This window comes from Mobula hypostoma, chromosome 9 (assembly GCF_963921235.1).
Source record: "Mobula hypostoma chromosome 9, sMobHyp1.1, whole genome shotgun sequence".
In the NCBI taxonomy this organism is placed as follows: Eukaryota; Metazoa; Chordata; class Chondrichthyes; order Myliobatiformes; family Myliobatidae; genus Mobula; species Mobula hypostoma.
The window spans coordinates 131,562,820-131,579,705 of NC_086105.1; the positions used below are offsets into that span (position 1 = coordinate 131,562,820).

The 16,886-nt window shown below is 41.5% G+C and overlaps 1 protein-coding gene and 1 long non-coding RNA gene across 2 annotated transcripts in view; one reads left to right on the forward strand and one right to left on the reverse strand.

Annotated features, from left to right (window-relative positions):
* ppl (periplakin) overlaps positions 1–13,312 on the reverse strand; it is an 84,572-nt gene extending 71,260 nt beyond the window's left edge. Inside the window, exon 1 of the mRNA XM_063059190.1 lies at positions 13,084–13,312. Within this exon, the coding sequence (XP_062915260.1) occupies positions 13,084–13,124 (41 nt within the window). The 5' untranslated portion in view covers positions 13,125–13,312. The remainder of the gene's footprint in view (positions 1–13,083) is intronic.
* Positions 210–10,375, forward strand: LOC134351395 (uncharacterized). The gene is made up of 3 exons (XR_010019143.1): positions 210–498; positions 6,770–6,866; positions 9,333–10,375. It is a non-coding gene; the product is annotated as an uncharacterized LOC134351395 (long non-coding RNA).
* Positions 13,313–16,886: the final 3,574 nt, after the last annotated feature.

Below are 16,886 nucleotides of genomic sequence, written 5' to 3' on the forward strand. Positions count from 1 at the left end.
GTCTTTGTGTGCACTACTGTGGCGCAGGAGGTGCAATGGCCAACCTGCACAAATTACAGTCTGACAGAGCTGCGGGAGATTGCTTCGTGTTCAGCGATTTGTTGTGATCTTCTCCCTATTAGAATGGAAGGCTGGCAGTCAACTTTCACCAGGTGTGTGGCATCAGGTGTTTCTATTTACCCAATTAGTTAAGCTAGCCAATGACATTCCACTCCCCATTATTCACCTGTCCATTCAACGCCATACTTGGAATTCCAGTTCTCAAAGAGTTAAACCATTCACTCAAGTTAGATTGGTTTCAACATCCAGCTTTAATATGCTGTGCAAGACACACCCAGAGCATTCCTTGCATGGTTACCAATGCGGCTCCTCCCTTGTTAAAAGGCCAGAATTATAATATCTGTCTGAAACAATAGACAGGTGGAATTATGTTTGCTCCAGGAGCGAGAGTAAAGTCGAATACTCCAGCAACAGCTGATGGACTTTAAAATAAAATTGGTAAGTTGCAATCTTTGCATTAAAACAATTAATTGCACTATTATTCTGATGAAACTCAAAGAGCAATATGGCACAGTTTTAAATTGCTTTTGCCTTTTCCCCACCTGTACTGTAAGCTTTAGGACTGATTGCAATACTAGATCTGCTCTCGAGACATTCAGGGAACTGAGGCAATGGGTGTAGGTGTAAAGAGTTATTCTATGATAAAACCAGCGTCGACGGCTCAGCCCCAACGTGCAGGTGTGGCAGGTGCAGCAAAGTAACTATCCTCCTGCTTCTCATGCAAAACAGGCTGCCAGAAATTTGATTTGAGTGCCATGGTTTCACAAATGAGATGTGCGTGTCTGTGACAGAGTCACTCCACACATCATCAACTCAAGTGGCATCTATGGAAGCGAATAACGTTCAAAGTTCAAAGTAAATATATATCACCATATACAACCCGGAGATTCATTTTTTTTGTGGGCACAGTCAATAAATCTATAGAATAATAACCATTACAGAATCAATGAAAGACTATCCAACTTGAGTTCAACCAGCATTCAGAAGGCCTTTGACAAGGTGCCACACATGAGGCTACTTAACAAGATAAGAGCCCATGGAATTACAGGAAAGTTACATACGTGGATGGAGCGTTGGCTGATTGGCAGGAAACAGAGAGTGGGAATAAAGGGATCCTATTCTGGTTGGCTGCCGGTTACCAGTGGTGTTCCGCAGGGATCAGTGTTGGGGCCGCTTCTTTTTACATTGTACATCAACGATTTAGATTATGGAATAGATGGCTTTGTGGCTGTTTGCTGACGATACGAAGATAGGTGGAGGGGCCAGTAGTGCTGAGGAAACGGAGAGTCTGCAGAGAGACTTGGATAGATTGGAAGAATGGGCAGAGAAGTGGCAAATGAAATACAATGTTGGAAAGTGTACGGTTATGCACTTTGACAGAAAAAAATAAACGGGCAGACTATTATTTAAATGGGGAAAAAAATTCAAAGTTCTGAGATGCAACGAGACTTGGGAGTCCTCGTACAGGATACCCTTAAAGTTAACCTCCAGGTTGAGTCAGTAGTGAAGAAGGCGAATGCAATGTTGGCATTCATTTCTAGAGGAATAGAGTTTAGGAGCAGGGATGTGATGTTGAGGCTCTATAAGGCGCTGGTGAGACCTCACTTGGAGTACTGTGGGCAGTTTTGGTCTCCTTATTTAAGAAAGGATGTGCTGACGTTGGAGAGGGTACAGAGAAGATTCACTAGAATGAATCCGGGAATGAGAGGGTTAACATATGAGGAACGTTTGTCCGCTCTTGGACTGTATTCCTTGGAGTTTAGAAGAATGAGGGGAGACCTCATAGAAACATTTCGAATGTTAAAAGGCATAGACAGAGTGGATGTGGCAAAGTTGTTTCCCATGATGGGGGAGTCTAGTATGAGAGGGCATGACTTAAGGATTGAAGGGCGCCCTTTCAGAACAGAAATGCGAAGAAATTTTTTGTAGCCAGAGGGTGGTGAATCTATGGAATTTGTTGTCACGGGCGGCAGTGGAGGCCAAGTCATTGGGTGTATTTAAGGCAGAGATTGATAGGTATCTGAGTAGCCAGGGCATCAAAGGTTATGGTGAGAAGGCAGGGGAGTGGGACTAAATAGGAGAAAATGGATCAGCTCATGATAAAATGGCAGAGCAGACTCGATGGGCCGAATGGCCTACTTCTGCTCCTTTGTCTTATGGAAATATCATAACTGAAATGACTCATTTCTAACTCACAGGCCCATTTCTGAATTGTCTGACTAAGCATTCAGAGGGCAACAAACTGTGCAAATACAAAAAAGAAATACTAAATAATTAAATAAGCAATAAATATCGAGAACATGAGATGAAGAGTCCATTGGTTGTGAGAACATTTCAATGATGGGCCAAGAGCAGTTATTAATGAATAGTCAATGTTTTGGGCTGAGATCCTTAATCAGAAATGGAAAGGAAGGGAGAATAAGCCAATATTGACAGCTATACAGATGCACAGATAATTGAATAACACACAGTGCTGGAGGAACTCACCAGATCAGGCAGTATCCATGGAGGGGAATGAACAGTTGACATTTCAGACCGAGGCCTTTCATCAGGACTAGAAAGGAAGGAGGCAGAAGCCAGGATAAGAAGGTGGGAAGAGGCGGAGGAGTACAAGGTGGCAGGTGATAGATGAGACCAGGTGAGGGTGGGATGAAGTAAGAAGCTGGGAGCTGATAGGTGGAAGAGGTAAAGGGCTGAAGAAGGAAGAATCTGATAGGAAAGGACAGTGAACCATGGAAGAAAGGGAAGGAGGAGAGAAACCAAGGGGAGGTGATAGGCAGGTGAGGAGAAAAAAAAAAGATGAGAGGGTAACCAGAATAGGCAATAGAAAAAGAGAGAAGGGAGAAGGAGAGCCCATTCCTCCTCACCTGGTCTCATGTATCACCTGCCAGTTTGTACTCCTTTTTCTAGCCTCACCTTCTTATTTTCATTTATGTCTCCTCCCTTTCCAGTCCCGATGAAGGGGCTCAACTCAAATCATTAGCAGCTTATTCCCCTCACAGATGCTGTCTGACTTGCCGAGTTCCTCCTGCAATTTGTGTGCGTTGCTGAAGATTTCCAGCTTCTGCAGAATCTCCTGGTTTACAGATCATCAGTCCTTGGGTACTGGACTCAGTCAGGTAGCCTTTGCAGAGCTTGGAGACAAGAGATTCCAGATGCTGGAATCTTGAGCAAAAAAAAATACAAACTGCTGGAAGAACTCAGCAGGTCAAACGGCATATGTGAAGGAGAAGAAACTGGCAACATTTTGGGCTGAGGTTAGGCGTTCTGATGCAGGGTTGTGACCCAATATGTTAACAATTCCCTTCTCCTCTACAGATGCTGTGTGACCCACAGAGATACAAGTTTGTTTTTCACTTTGCTAAACTTTCTGGCTTTGGGTGTGGTGTGGGTGCGTCTCAGTTAAAAGACAATTGAGGACTCAGACTTTGCTGGTAAATTTCACCTGGTTCAGAGATTCTGTGCTTGTGTGACCGAAGATGAAAATCCCAACCAAACCATCATTGGACACCATTTACTTTTCAACAGTCTACTGCCCTGTGGGGAGCTGCTAGTGAGGTTCCCTCATGTTTAGTTTCCTTTGCATTTCCATATTGGAATTAGTTCTTGGATCCTAGTGCAGGAACTGTGACCCCATCGAATTGCCAGGAAGAAAGTGAAGGGGAAAATTAGTCATCTTAGTATGTTGTGTCATGTTTTAAGTCACATTGGTAGATATTAAAACACTAGGCTTGATTTAACAAGTGTCTCAAAGGAGGAAAGACATTGAGAGATTCTGGAAGGGAATTCCTGTATGTGAGGCAACACACACAAAATGCTATAGGAACCCAGCAGGCCAGGCGTTCACAGCAGATGTATGTTTCAGGCCAGGATCCTTCATCAGGACCAAAATGTGGACTATTTACTCTTTTCTATACATGCTGCCTGGCCTACAGAGTTTCTCCAGCATTGTGTGTGTCTGTGTGTTGCTTTGGATTTACAGCATTTGGAGGAGCAGCTTAGGAGGAGACGATGGCGCCCTACAGCTTCAGAAACAGCTCTACTTCCATCTTTAATATCTCTATTTTTCCCTTTCGGGGCTCTTTTGAAAACCCTGAACTGGAGTTACACACTGACTTCAGTTTTTGCAGGAATGGGACCAGCTCTCTGGGTTTTACGACTGGCTGTTATTTGATACACCAAAGATGCGGCCTAAGAGATTAGCTCACCTTCAGAGCTCCAGGATCTCGTGATTTTGGAGACGGGCGGACCAAAGGTCGGTGTCTCGGCAGGAAATCAGTATATCGTGGGAGGCGGAAGATCTCTGGCTGTGTGCCCAGAGACCCGAGATCTTTGGGCACAGAGCCTGGAAAAGGTGACACAATGGATTTTTAACATTGTAAATCAGTGAGTTGTTTGTTATGTCTCTCCTCTCTCTGTGAAAAGAGAGAGAAAGCCTGTGGTATGTCAAATACCGGGTGAACGAGTGGTCTTTGGGGTACTGCAAGTCTGTATCTTTACTGTCGCTGTGCTGCATGCTTGAGTGCTCGGTGGTGGGTACCAATGTTTTTTTTAAACTGGTGGGGGGGAGCGGGGGATCGTTGATTGTTGCCGCTTACGTGTGAGAGGGAGGTGAGCTGGGGGGGTGTGCCGTGGGGTACTAACATTTAACTGTCATTCATTCTTTGGGGGCACTCCTCTGTTTCTCGTGGATGATTGTGACAAAAAAAGCATTTCAGGATGTATATTGTATACATTTTTCTGACATTAAATGTACCTTTGAAACCCTTGATTTTCTCATGTTTGTGATAGTCATATAGAGCAATGGCAGCTGACTAAAGGCTAGGGCATTGGTGATGGAGCAGTGAAAATCCGTAATTTGCAAACAGTCTGAACTGCTGAATGCTTAGATGGTTCTAGAACAGCAAGACGTTTCAATGTTTGGAAGCAGTGAGCCCACGGAGGGTTTTCAGAAAACATCAGAGACCTTGAAAACCAAGTCTGACCATTTTAAGATCAAAAGGAACCATGATAAAGAAAATTAAAATAAACCCAGAGAAGTAGCTTTTATTCCCCCTCATCGGCACAGCCAAGAAGGGCCAAAGGGCCTAAGGGCCTGTTTCTGTGCTGTAGTTTCTATGGTTCTATGGTTCTATGTTATTGAAAAGATAGTTGCTGCTGCTAAATTTACAAGATCCCACAATGCACAAAAGCCTTCAGTATTTTACTGATGATATAGGTAATCTTCAGGCTGATAGGTTGGTGCAAGCTTTTGACAAATGAAATTAGATCCTATAGGTATTAACACTGTTATAACATTATAGTATAGCTTAACATAACAGAAACAGCAATTAGATAAAAACTGTCAGGAACATGTTTAAGCAGGTTCACTGATCCTACTGAATTTAAGTTCAAAAGCAGACGGGAAACTAACGTACTGAAATGGTATAATGAAAGAGTTGGGCCACAGCTAGAGGAAAACAAGAGATTATAGATGCTGGAATATGAGGCAACAAACCGGCTGCTGGAGGAATTCAGCAATTCGCCAAAAACCTGTGGAAGGAAAGGAAATGTTGATGTTTCGGGTCAAAATCCGGCGTGACTACTTTATAAATGTGGCCACAGCTAGAGTCTTGTGTTGGAAAGAGGTGACAGCACTGCAGAAGTACATTTGTAGATCACAAAGATGTTACACAAGGATGGAGAAGTTTAGTATTGAGGAGTAATTGAAACAAAAGTAGCTGAAGTGAAATTTAAGCAAAGAATGTTTAAGTATAGGTTGTCTACAAGGACTTAGCAGAGACGTCAAATAAGAGGGATCTTAGACTTAAGACACTCAAAGGTAAAGATGAGCTTTAGTTGTCACAGATACATTGAAATGCATCCTTTTGCGTCGTGGATGTGCTGGGGGCCGCCTGCAAGTGTCGCCGTGCTTCCCGTGCCCGCATAGCATGCCCACAACTCATATGTCTTTGGAATCTGGTAAAAGACACCAAAGGACTTGGAGGAAACCCATGTAGTCACAAGGAGAAGATATAAACTCCTTACAGACAGTAGCAGGAATTGAACTCTGATCTTACAGTTGGCACTGTAAAGTGTTACTCTAACCGTTATGCTACGATGACTACTAATCAGTAGAGGGAAAAAGTCCTTTCAAAGAGCTGTGGCGCCTGGAACTCACTGGCTGAAAGAGTGACAGAGGCAGAAATATTCACAACATTTAAAGAATACCAAGATGAACAAGGAAGACTAGGATCTGCAAAGTTAGACATCAAGGGCAGGAATGTGGGAAAAGCTTCACTATCTCTTCTTGCACATAGTGTGGATAGTAGGTGGGCCTCTAATGAACTGTAAATTTCCATGGCTGAATGGGGCAGGAATATGGTCTAGAACTGCTAACTGACTTACTTGATATTCAAGAATAGTAAATTTCCTTGTGCAGGTTCTTCATCAACACAAGCATAACTCACACCAGGAGGTGCCAGTTTGTGGAGTGACTCAAAATGACCTGGAGGAGATATCATAGTGTCTCCCTCCATGTGAGGAGCACCAGTGACATTACATAGGATTAAGGATTCATATAGGTTGAGAGATTATAAAAAACAGAAATGTTGGAAAAACTCAGCAAGTGGAAAGAGAATCAGAGATAATTTTTCAGGTGGAAGATGTCTTAGTTCTGATGAATGACCTTTGACCAGAAACATTAACTTCTGCTTTTTTTCCTCTCCAGATTTGCTGCTTAACCTGCTGCACTTTCCCAGAACTTTCTGTCTCATCATTAGCTTCTGCATTTTTATAAATTTTTCAGATTTTCTCTTAGCTTAAAGGTAATGTATTACGACCACTGTGTAAATATATGAGGTAAGGGGTGGGAAGTTCAAGGGGGATATTAGAGGAAGGTTTTTTACTCAGAGAGTGGTTGGTGTGTGGAATGCACTGCCTGAGTCAGTGGTGGAGGCAGATACACTAGTGAAATTTAAGAGACTACTAGACAGGTATATGGAGGAATTTAAGGTGGCGAGGGGTATGGGAGGCAGCGTTTGAGGGTCGGCACAACATTGTGGGCCGAAGGGCCTGTACTGTGCTGTGCTGTGCTGTACTATTCTATGCTCTATGCCATATAAACAGAGTAAAAACAGGAAGAACGTTTGTTTATATAGTGCTTTACATGTCTGCCTGAAGCAGTCAGATAGACCATAGGATAAGTATTTGAAGTGAAGACAAGAAATTTGTATTACCCCAGATTCTAAATATAGCAATAACAACCAGCTTAGCATTTTAGTGAGGTTGGTCAAGTATAATACCAGGAATACTTCCTATTTAATCCTTCAAAATAGTTGCCTGGGATCTTTCTCATCTCCTTTAAAGAGTAGGTGAGGCTTTAGTTTAATTGCTCATCCAAACTACAGCACCTCTGACTAGAGCAGCACTCTTGCATTGGGCTGCTAACCTAGATTATTCAAATCTCTGCAAGGGGCATGAAACTACAACCCATGTTTCGTTAATCACTTCCTCTCCAATAAACATGTTGTAATGTCCATAGAATTTGGAGAGGCCAAATCAAAGATGAGACACTTTTACTTATAAATTCATCCTTGCCAATAAGAGACTGGTCAGACATACTATTCCCATCCAAAGCAGGGATGAATTTTTACTTCTGTTAAATTACAGCATTCAACTCATAAAGTGGCCACACTATTAGAGACACCTGTACCCCTGCTCATTAATGCAAATATCTAGTCAGCTGATCATGTGGCAGCAACTCAATGCAAATATCAGAATGGGGAAGAAATGTGATCCAAGTGATTTTGCCTGTGGAATGATTGTTGGTGTCAGACAGGGTGGTTTCAGCTTCTCGGAAACTGCTGCTCTGGGATTTTCATGAACAATGGTCTCTAGAGCAGGGGTTCCCAACCTCTTTTTTTGTGCCATGAACCAGTACCATTAAGCTAGAGGTCCATGGGCCCCAGGTTGGGAAGCTCTGCTCTGGAGTTTACAGAGAATGATGTGAAAAACAAAAAAAAACAGAGTGGCAATTCTGTGGGTGAAAGTGTCATGTTAATCAGAAAGGTCGAAAGAGAATGGCCAAACTGGTTCAAACTGATGGTAACTCAAATAATCACATGCTACAACAGTGGTGTGGAGAAGAGCAGAAAAGTATCTCTGAATGTAGAACACGTCAAACCTTGAAGTGGATGGGCTACCTCAGCAGAAGATCTCACCAGATTCCACTCCTGTACCTAAAAAATTGGCCACTGCGTGCACCTCATTGTCTGTAAAATGGGTTTAGAAAAGCTTTGCAAGATGCAATTATAAAGTTTACTTTCCTTTAACGAGCTTAAGAACTGTGTTCGATGATTTTTGCATTTTCCACTAGGTTAAATGTATCATTATTAATTGGAATGGTAAAATAATTTGCCCATCAAGTTCTGGGCAAAGCCATTAAAGATTCCATTAACTGGGCCATCAATCAAAATCAGAACAGTCCGAACAATGAAATCTGGCCATTAGGGATTAAAGTTAATGATAATACTAATTAATTCAAATGCTAAAAATAATTAGCTTACAACTCACTGCCATGCTGTTAAATATTTATGTAATATTGATTTTCTTTATAATTTCTTTAGAACATTTTGCCTGTGTGTTAATATGAAAGCCCAGCGCAATCACAACTTTTGTAGAAAATTACATCCCATATACTGTATGTTGCACATTGCCTATCAAATTATCGGTATGGTTTGCATAATACAACAGATGTAGAAAGATCAAGTCAGAGATTTGTATGGTGGCATTAGTTTGTTAAGCTGGGTTTTGATTTTTGGAGAAAGGCTTGGCAGCAGTTTCAGTACCTGAGGCATGTACTGAGAATGCTGCCTAACCTGTGAAGCTTTACAAAGCTGGAGACACCTGGTAACATTCCTCTACATTCACTGTTTACAGCCTTTGTATTCCACACACAGATTGCCAAATCAAAACAGAATTTAATCCTCAAAACACTATTAAAAATTCTGTAAATGCAACAGAATTTGTCCAGTCCCACTGGTCCCCGACATGACATTTTTGAATAATTGAAAAGGTTACCGTGCTACGAATTGACTGATTCTGTATTTATACATATTGTACAGTTTAGAATTAATAGCTTCTCTTAATAACCAAATCAATAATTTTGATGACCCATTCACCAAAAGTTGATCCCTTTTTGCTCCTTTACTCTAATGCATGTGCACCACATTCCAATGTTTTATGCGAACTTGATTAACACTGAACTGTTGTGAATTCCATCTGTATTGCAGCCTTGAGATTTTCTGGGTCCCTTAGAATCATGGACTGCCCCAAGCCTGGCTACAAAAGGAGGAGACCCCTGGGCACAGGGCTAGCAACCCCATCCCGTGATAACCCAGAGTTATGAAAACACCAGCAGAAGCACAAAGACCTCATCCCTGGGACAGGAAGGATACACCAAGATGGGCTACACCTGGGGACAACTTGAAAGACTGACCCAGTGAGCTGCTGCCAGTGGCCTGTGCCCCAGCAGGGGTGATAGGCTTAAATAAATCGGAATCATGGCATACATGGCAATATGTTTGACTTTTGTCCAAGTGTGGTGCCTTTCCCAAATCTGGATCCTGTGGGCAGTATTCTATCCCTCCAAGTCCTTTTTAAAGATGGTAAGGAGAAATTGTGTTGGTGAGTGGTATCCAGACTGCAAAAGATCAACGTGCTTTGTCATTTCAGACAGAATATTTTGTCATTCCTCTCATAGTCAATCAATCAGACAATGATAAAACAAATTGTCAAATCCATCCTGAAATCCAAATGGGTAAGATTCACTGCTTTGCTTTTGCCTATTGGTTGTGTAACATTCTCAAGAAAATTCAGCATAATCCTAAAATACAGTTTATCTTCTAAAGTCCAGTGCTGATTGTCCTATCTTTTACTGTTGATAACAGCTTGGATTTATTTAACACATTCACCACAGCAACCGGTCTCAAGGTGCTTAAGTTCAAATAGCCTTCAGCATTTATACACTTTCGTAAGACCAGGAGACGATAAGACACCAGAGCAGAATTAGTCCACTTGGCCCATTGAGTCTACTCCACCTTCTCATCATGGCTGATTCATTATTCCTCTCAACCTCATTCTCCTGCCTTTTCTCCGTAACCTTTCACACCCTTACTAATCAATACCTTATCAAGATCCGTTTTAAATATATCCAATGACCTGGCCTCCACAGCCATCTGTGGCAATGAATTCCACAGATTCACCACCCTCTGGCTAATGAAATTTCCTTCTAACATCTGTTTTAAAGGGATGTCCTTCTATTCTGTGGCTGTGCCCTCTGGTCCCTCGCTATAGGAAACATCCTCTCTACGTCCACTCTATCTCGGCCTTTCAACAGACTTCCTAAGAAATTAACTTAGCAAGTTATTGAGCTGCTGAAACCTCATGCAGAAGGAGACAAAATCTTTCATATCTACAATTGTTGTGCTGTTCTGTGGGATACACCTAGAACTATGCACCACATAAAAGTTGGTTAGATCATAAATCAACAAATATTTTTGCTCTCAACAATACAGAAAGGGGTCCTCAAACACCAGGAAATCTGCAGATGCTGGAATTTCAAGCAACACACATCAAAGTTGCTGGTGAACGCAGCAGTCCAGGCAGCATCTCTAGGAAGAGGTACAGTCAACGTTTCAGGTCGAGACTCTTCGTCAGGACTAACTGAAGGAAGAGCTAGTAAGAGATTTGAAAGTTGGAGGGAGAGGGGGAGATCCAAAATGATAGGAGAAGACAGGAGGGGGAGGGATGGAGCCAAGAGCGGGACAGGTGATTGGCAAAGGGGATACGAGAGGATCATGGGACAGGAGGGCCAGGGAGAAGGAAAAGGGGGAGGGGGGGAAAACCCAGAGGGTGGGCAAGGGGTATAGTGAGGGATAAAGGAGAGAGAAAAAGAAAGGGGTCCTCTCTGTTAGAGCAACACAATTTCTATTAATAATGAAAATAAAAACAAAGAATGCTGGAAGTAGTCAGCGTTTATGGCATTTAGAGAGAATTCATCATATAATTTCCAATTAACAACCTCGGTGCATCAAAACAACTGAAGGCCTTTCTCTGAAGTTTCACAAATAAAGAACTTATTAGGGCGGGTGGGTCAAAAGCTTTATCAAAGAGACACCTCTAAGGAACACTTGAAGAAGAAAAGGGAGGCAGAAGCATTTGGGGGGTGGGGGCAGGGAATTCCAGAGTTTGGGATCTTAGCAGCTGAAGGCATGACTGCCAAAGGTAGAAACAATTAAATTTATGGATGAACAAAGAAGCTGGAACTAGAAGAGCAACAAAGAACCTGTTCAGTGAAAGGATCCACCCAGACATTAACTACATACTTTTCTGATGGAAACGGACATGCAGCATACACGAAATGCTGGAGGAACTCAACAGGTCAGAAGCCATCTATGGAGAGGAATTAAGAGTAGGTGTTTTGGACGGTGACCCTTCATCAGGACTTGAAAGGAAGGTGGACAAAACCAGAATAAGAAGGTGGGGATCACCTGGGTTTACCTATCACCTTCCATCTGATATTCCTTCCAACCACCACCCCCCAGCCCCAAATTTCTTTTCCAGTCCTGATGAAGGGTCTTGGCCTGAAACATCAACTCTTTATTTCTCCCTATAAATGCTGCCTGACCTGCTGAGTTCCTGGAGCACTTTGGGTGTGTTACCCTGGACTTCCAGCATCTGCAGGATCCCTTGTGTTTACATGGAATGCACTTAACACATTTTGTTTTAAATTACCAATGTACATTGTTCCTGCCCCTTTTCCCAAAAGCACAAACGAGTCGAGCCCCTCATCTCAACGAGGAACTCATCCAACAAGTGCCCTTTAACTGTTTGCCCACAGAATGAATATATATATATACACACACACATATATAAAATCTTAAAAGGATCAAACTTCCTGGTTTTATGGACATGAACTCTGATGCAGTGTATTCTGACCAACAACATAGCAATGGTGATGGTGGTTCTCAAATCCAGGTCACACCTGCAGAGGGTGGGGTCAAAAATCATCCCTATCGGAATTTATATATTCAACTATTCGGTTGTAAACATACCGGTTTCATTGGTTTCACTTGAATCAGATTAGGTATCAGCGAAGATTTAGTGAGTGTGATATTAAATCCAATTACTCATCTGGCAGCGGAGAGCGAGCACTGAAGTTGGGAGTTTGATTCTAGAATCAAATTTCTATGCTACGTTTATTTAGTTAATCGTTTGGTGTGGTGTAGCCTTGAACAGTGAACCCCACCCACTACAAGGTATTAGAATTTTGACAGCTCAGGCGAATTTATCTACCTGCAAAAACACATTACTAGTTCACTAGGCAATCCTGGATCAGTCCACATACACTAACCGGACAGCGGAGCAACATCGTTTCTGTGGCCTCCTTCAAGTGCAGGGATAGACGGATAACAATTAACACTCGGGGCTAAGGGTAATTACAGTTTAGACGGTGTTTTTTTTAATCTGAGACACACAGTCTTGAATGCGCCCATAAATTAGGCTTCTTGAAAAAGTTTTCAACGTGGCCGCACCCTTTGGAGTTTAAAGGATGCATGAAACCCATACTCAATCAGGCAACTTCCATACAGAAAAAACGTGATTTATATAATTTGAAATAAAAGTGAATATTATTGGAAACTTTAATTAATCCCTTTGAAGACGGTCGTAGTCGTACTGAGAAATTTGGAACCCTAGATAGGAATTCATTAGTTCAGTAGTCTGATCAATAACCAGCATTTACACAGGGCAGCAACAGCGAACGATCACTGAGTGGGATATTATACTAATTCGAGACTTTTGTGTCCAACATCTAACTACTATTCGTATGGGGTCGGTCTTAAAGGAAACCAGGCGTAGAACTAAAAAAAAACATTATTGAAAACATTTTAAAAATTATGAACTACATCAGTATATAAAATATGGTATGCGCTGAATATAGCAATAACTAAAATGCATTTGTGCAAATAGTGAATCACTTACTTGGTGGGCGTTGTTATGTTTCTAGATTTCTTTTTAAACATCTTGCCTTTTCCAAAGGTAAGTTGATTTCACGACGTTAAATTCTTATCCTCCACGATCTCGGGATGGTTGTTTTTGAAAACTATCCGGAGCTGCTTAAGACAGCGCGCCCGTCCCTGTTTGGAGCACCAAAAACAGTGAACCAGGTGAGCGATCCGCGATCTCACCTGTCGAGTCGACCTCCGCCTCCCCAAACCTTACAGCGAGTGATTGACAAGACCTGCAGCCCCGGGCCCGCCCACCTTGCCGATCAGCCCTTCATCTCATTGCACTTTTTTCCAATTGGTTGCCTCTCTACTTGCTTCCATTGTTGCCAGGCAACCTGCCTTGATTGACAGTCCGCGATCCCGCCTTTTAATAAGGAGAGTAAATCGCTCTACAGGCAAAATTAACTCCAGCTTGAAGCGCTTATTTGTTGACTCATTTGAAACAGAGAAAGTAAATTTCCAAATATTTTACGTAAGTTAAATTGCAGTCCGTCCTATAAGTCTATGAAGTCTTTTAGTCCAATAAAGTGGTGACGCCTTTGTAACCCAAATCTCTCCTGACCCTTCACTCAATGACTTCTGTGAAGTGATCATAGTGGTATGAAGGCTGAAGCCATTTTGGAACATTTCATAATAAAGTGAACTATCAGAAAATTCAAAATTCTATAAATAACACCAAAGGCTTTTAACTTCCATGTAAACAAGTAAAATCTCACTTGATACACCGTGATAAACTTCCAGTTTCATGGTGCCACCATTCACAGAGATACTTACTCTTCCAGGACTAATCCACTGCCAGTCCTGCTTCAGGCAGTCTGTATCCATGCTTCTGTCAGTAAAACCGCAGACTATAAACAGCAGGTGATGATTACCACAGTATCTTTCCACTCATCAGGGCCCCAGTCGCCACCTTCCCTTTAAACATCCCCCGGGTCACCAAACAATGTACTATAATGCATTATTCAGGACCAGCTTCTTCCCTTCTGTCATGAGACTTCTGAAAGCTCTGTGAACCCAGAAACACCTCATTATTCCCTCTTTTTTCCACTGTTTATTTATTTTGTAATTTGTAGTGAGTTTGTGTCTTTTCACCATACCGCTGCTGCAAAACAACAAATTTCTCATCATGAACACAAGTGATTCTGTTGCTGGAAATACAACATGCTGGAGGAACTCAGCAGGTCAGGCAGCATCTGTGGAGGTGAATAGACAGTAGACATTTCAGGCCATGACCATTCAGCAGGATAGGATAGGAAAGGGGCAGGGAAAAAGCCAGAATAAGAAGGTGGGGGGAGGGGAAGGAGAACAAACCGAAGGTCAAATAAGGCATTGATAATAAACCTGATTCTGATTCTGACTACAGTGTAACATCAAAAAAGGTTGAATTGTATGTAGATTGAGATATTAACAATAACATTCGATAGTTGAGAAAATCTGCCAACTCCCAATTGTACCAAACTGAAGAACTTTCACTGTTTACCAATACAATTATGGTTGCCTTGCATTCCAAAATTCCCACAACACCACATCTCTCAGTATTCCTGTGCCCTTTGTCCTACCTTATGAATTTCTTCCTCCTTGGATCCTACTAATGCAGCCATGCCTTTAGCCATTTTGACCTACAGCACGGCATTGTAATCCTTTTGCTCCATTCTTCTCCCTTTTAACATCCTTAAAACCCTGTGCTTTGCCTCAGCTTTTAGTCAATCCTCGCAATATATTGCCTTTCGCACGCGCCAGTTAATGATAAAAGATCCATGAATTGTTTTGGAAATTTCTTTTATATTAAAAATCCTGCACATTCTTTGTCACCTGTAGGTTAGACATGAGACCTGTGGTGAATGGTCTATTTTAACAATGGTCATGGCCGGGACAGAGGAAGTTCAGAGAAGTACATCATAGACGTAACACATCAAGTATGATTCAGAAAGTTTAAATCCTTTCCCATAGAATTGAATTGAATTGACTTGACTTTATACCTCCTTAATCGCAAGACTCTGCAGAGAGTGGTGCAGACAGCCCAGCACATCTGTAGTTGTGAACTTCCCATGATTCAGGACTTTTACACAGACAGGTGTTAAAAGGGCCCACAGGATCATTGGAGACCTGAGTCACCCCAACCACAATCTACTCCAGCTGCTACCATCCGGGAAACGGTACCGCAGCATAAAAGCCAGGACCAACACACTCCGGGACAGCTTCTTCCACCAGGTCATCAGATTGATGAACTCTCACTGATTTGAGTGTATTCTATGTTACATTGACTGTTCTATTTATTATAAATTATTATAAAATACCATGATTGCACATTACATATTTAGATGGAGACATAAAGATTTTTACTCATGTACATGAAGGATGTAAGAAATAAAGTCAATTCAATTCATTCAAAAGGGTAGAAATAGCCAATGCAGAATTAAGTAACATCGTTTAAACTTATGAGGTGTGTTGATAACAAAAATAATGTGTATTTATAAACTGTGTACTTCATAGTCTTAGAATTTTTAAAATGCTTTATAGCCATTTGGAAGTGTACTCTTACTTTGTTAGGCAAATGAGGCAACCATTTTCTTCCCAGAAGGTCCTAGAAACAACAAACGAGTTAAAAGAATAATGAATATGTTTTTGTTGTCAGTTCATGGATGATATCAAATTCCTTCATGACCCTCTCTGAAGAAACTCTCTACAAACTTACTTTACCAAGGACCTTTTAATTTCTATTTGCCTCATCTTTGGGTCTTTAATCTTGGGACATTTCCTAAAATAATGATTTATTAGTGTTGTAGTTGCTGTTCATATTGTAGCTGCAAATGCAGATCCAACAGTAAAATGTTGGTCTGCAGTATACGCAACAGCTTGAATTGTTTGCATTTAATTTAATTTTTATTGCATTTCTTATTGTAATTTATAGTATTTTTACCTATTGCACTGTACTGCTACTGCAAAACAACTAACTTCACAACATATTTCAGTAATATTAAACCTGATTCTGATATTGATGACAATATTTGCAAGAAGTGTAGAGATGGAAGATATGCTAAACAGCACAAAATCTGCACTCTTTCGTGCCTCCAGTACAAAATGACCATGTAATCTAGCTTCATGTAAAATCTGCTGCTTCATTTCACATTATAGAGTTGTGTGCTTACTAAAATGTCCCTGTAAAAGAAGGAATCAGTATAGTATTTGCAAAGTCTAGCTTTAGAAGTCATTTTTATAATATATTCAAACAAGTGGTAAGCAGATTATATGGTGTCGACTTCCTGGAGTTTCTGTTACCATTTATAGGTCCGGTTTTGCTGCATTCATTCTTCTAGCTGCTAGTTAATATGATACATTATTATTAATTGTTGGAAATTTGGCCAGTTTACACGGAGTTAGGATTGTCTCGGGTGTTCACTATTCTTGATGAAACAGTCCATTCTTCTAGGTGTTGAGAAGTTGCAGCCAATTTGCACCAATCAGACCCTCAGTATGACAGTAAAGTTTTATTCTCTCTCGTGAGCAAATCACTTGCCCTCTTCCTTTCTTTTTTTTGATTACTTGCCTCCATCGTCTTTCCAGGTGATGCCATGAAGAGACAGGGCCAGCTGGAACTGAACAGGTCTCCACTGTGCTCAAAGTACCAATGAACTCAGGGAACGGTGGGAATGAGGTGACTGCGAAGTTCTGTGACTTCCATCACCTGCCAGGTCTGACCACGTCTGATGTGGTGAAGTCATCTCTGACAGCCTTTACAGAGCAATACACAAAACTATGTGTAACTTCCAACAGAAT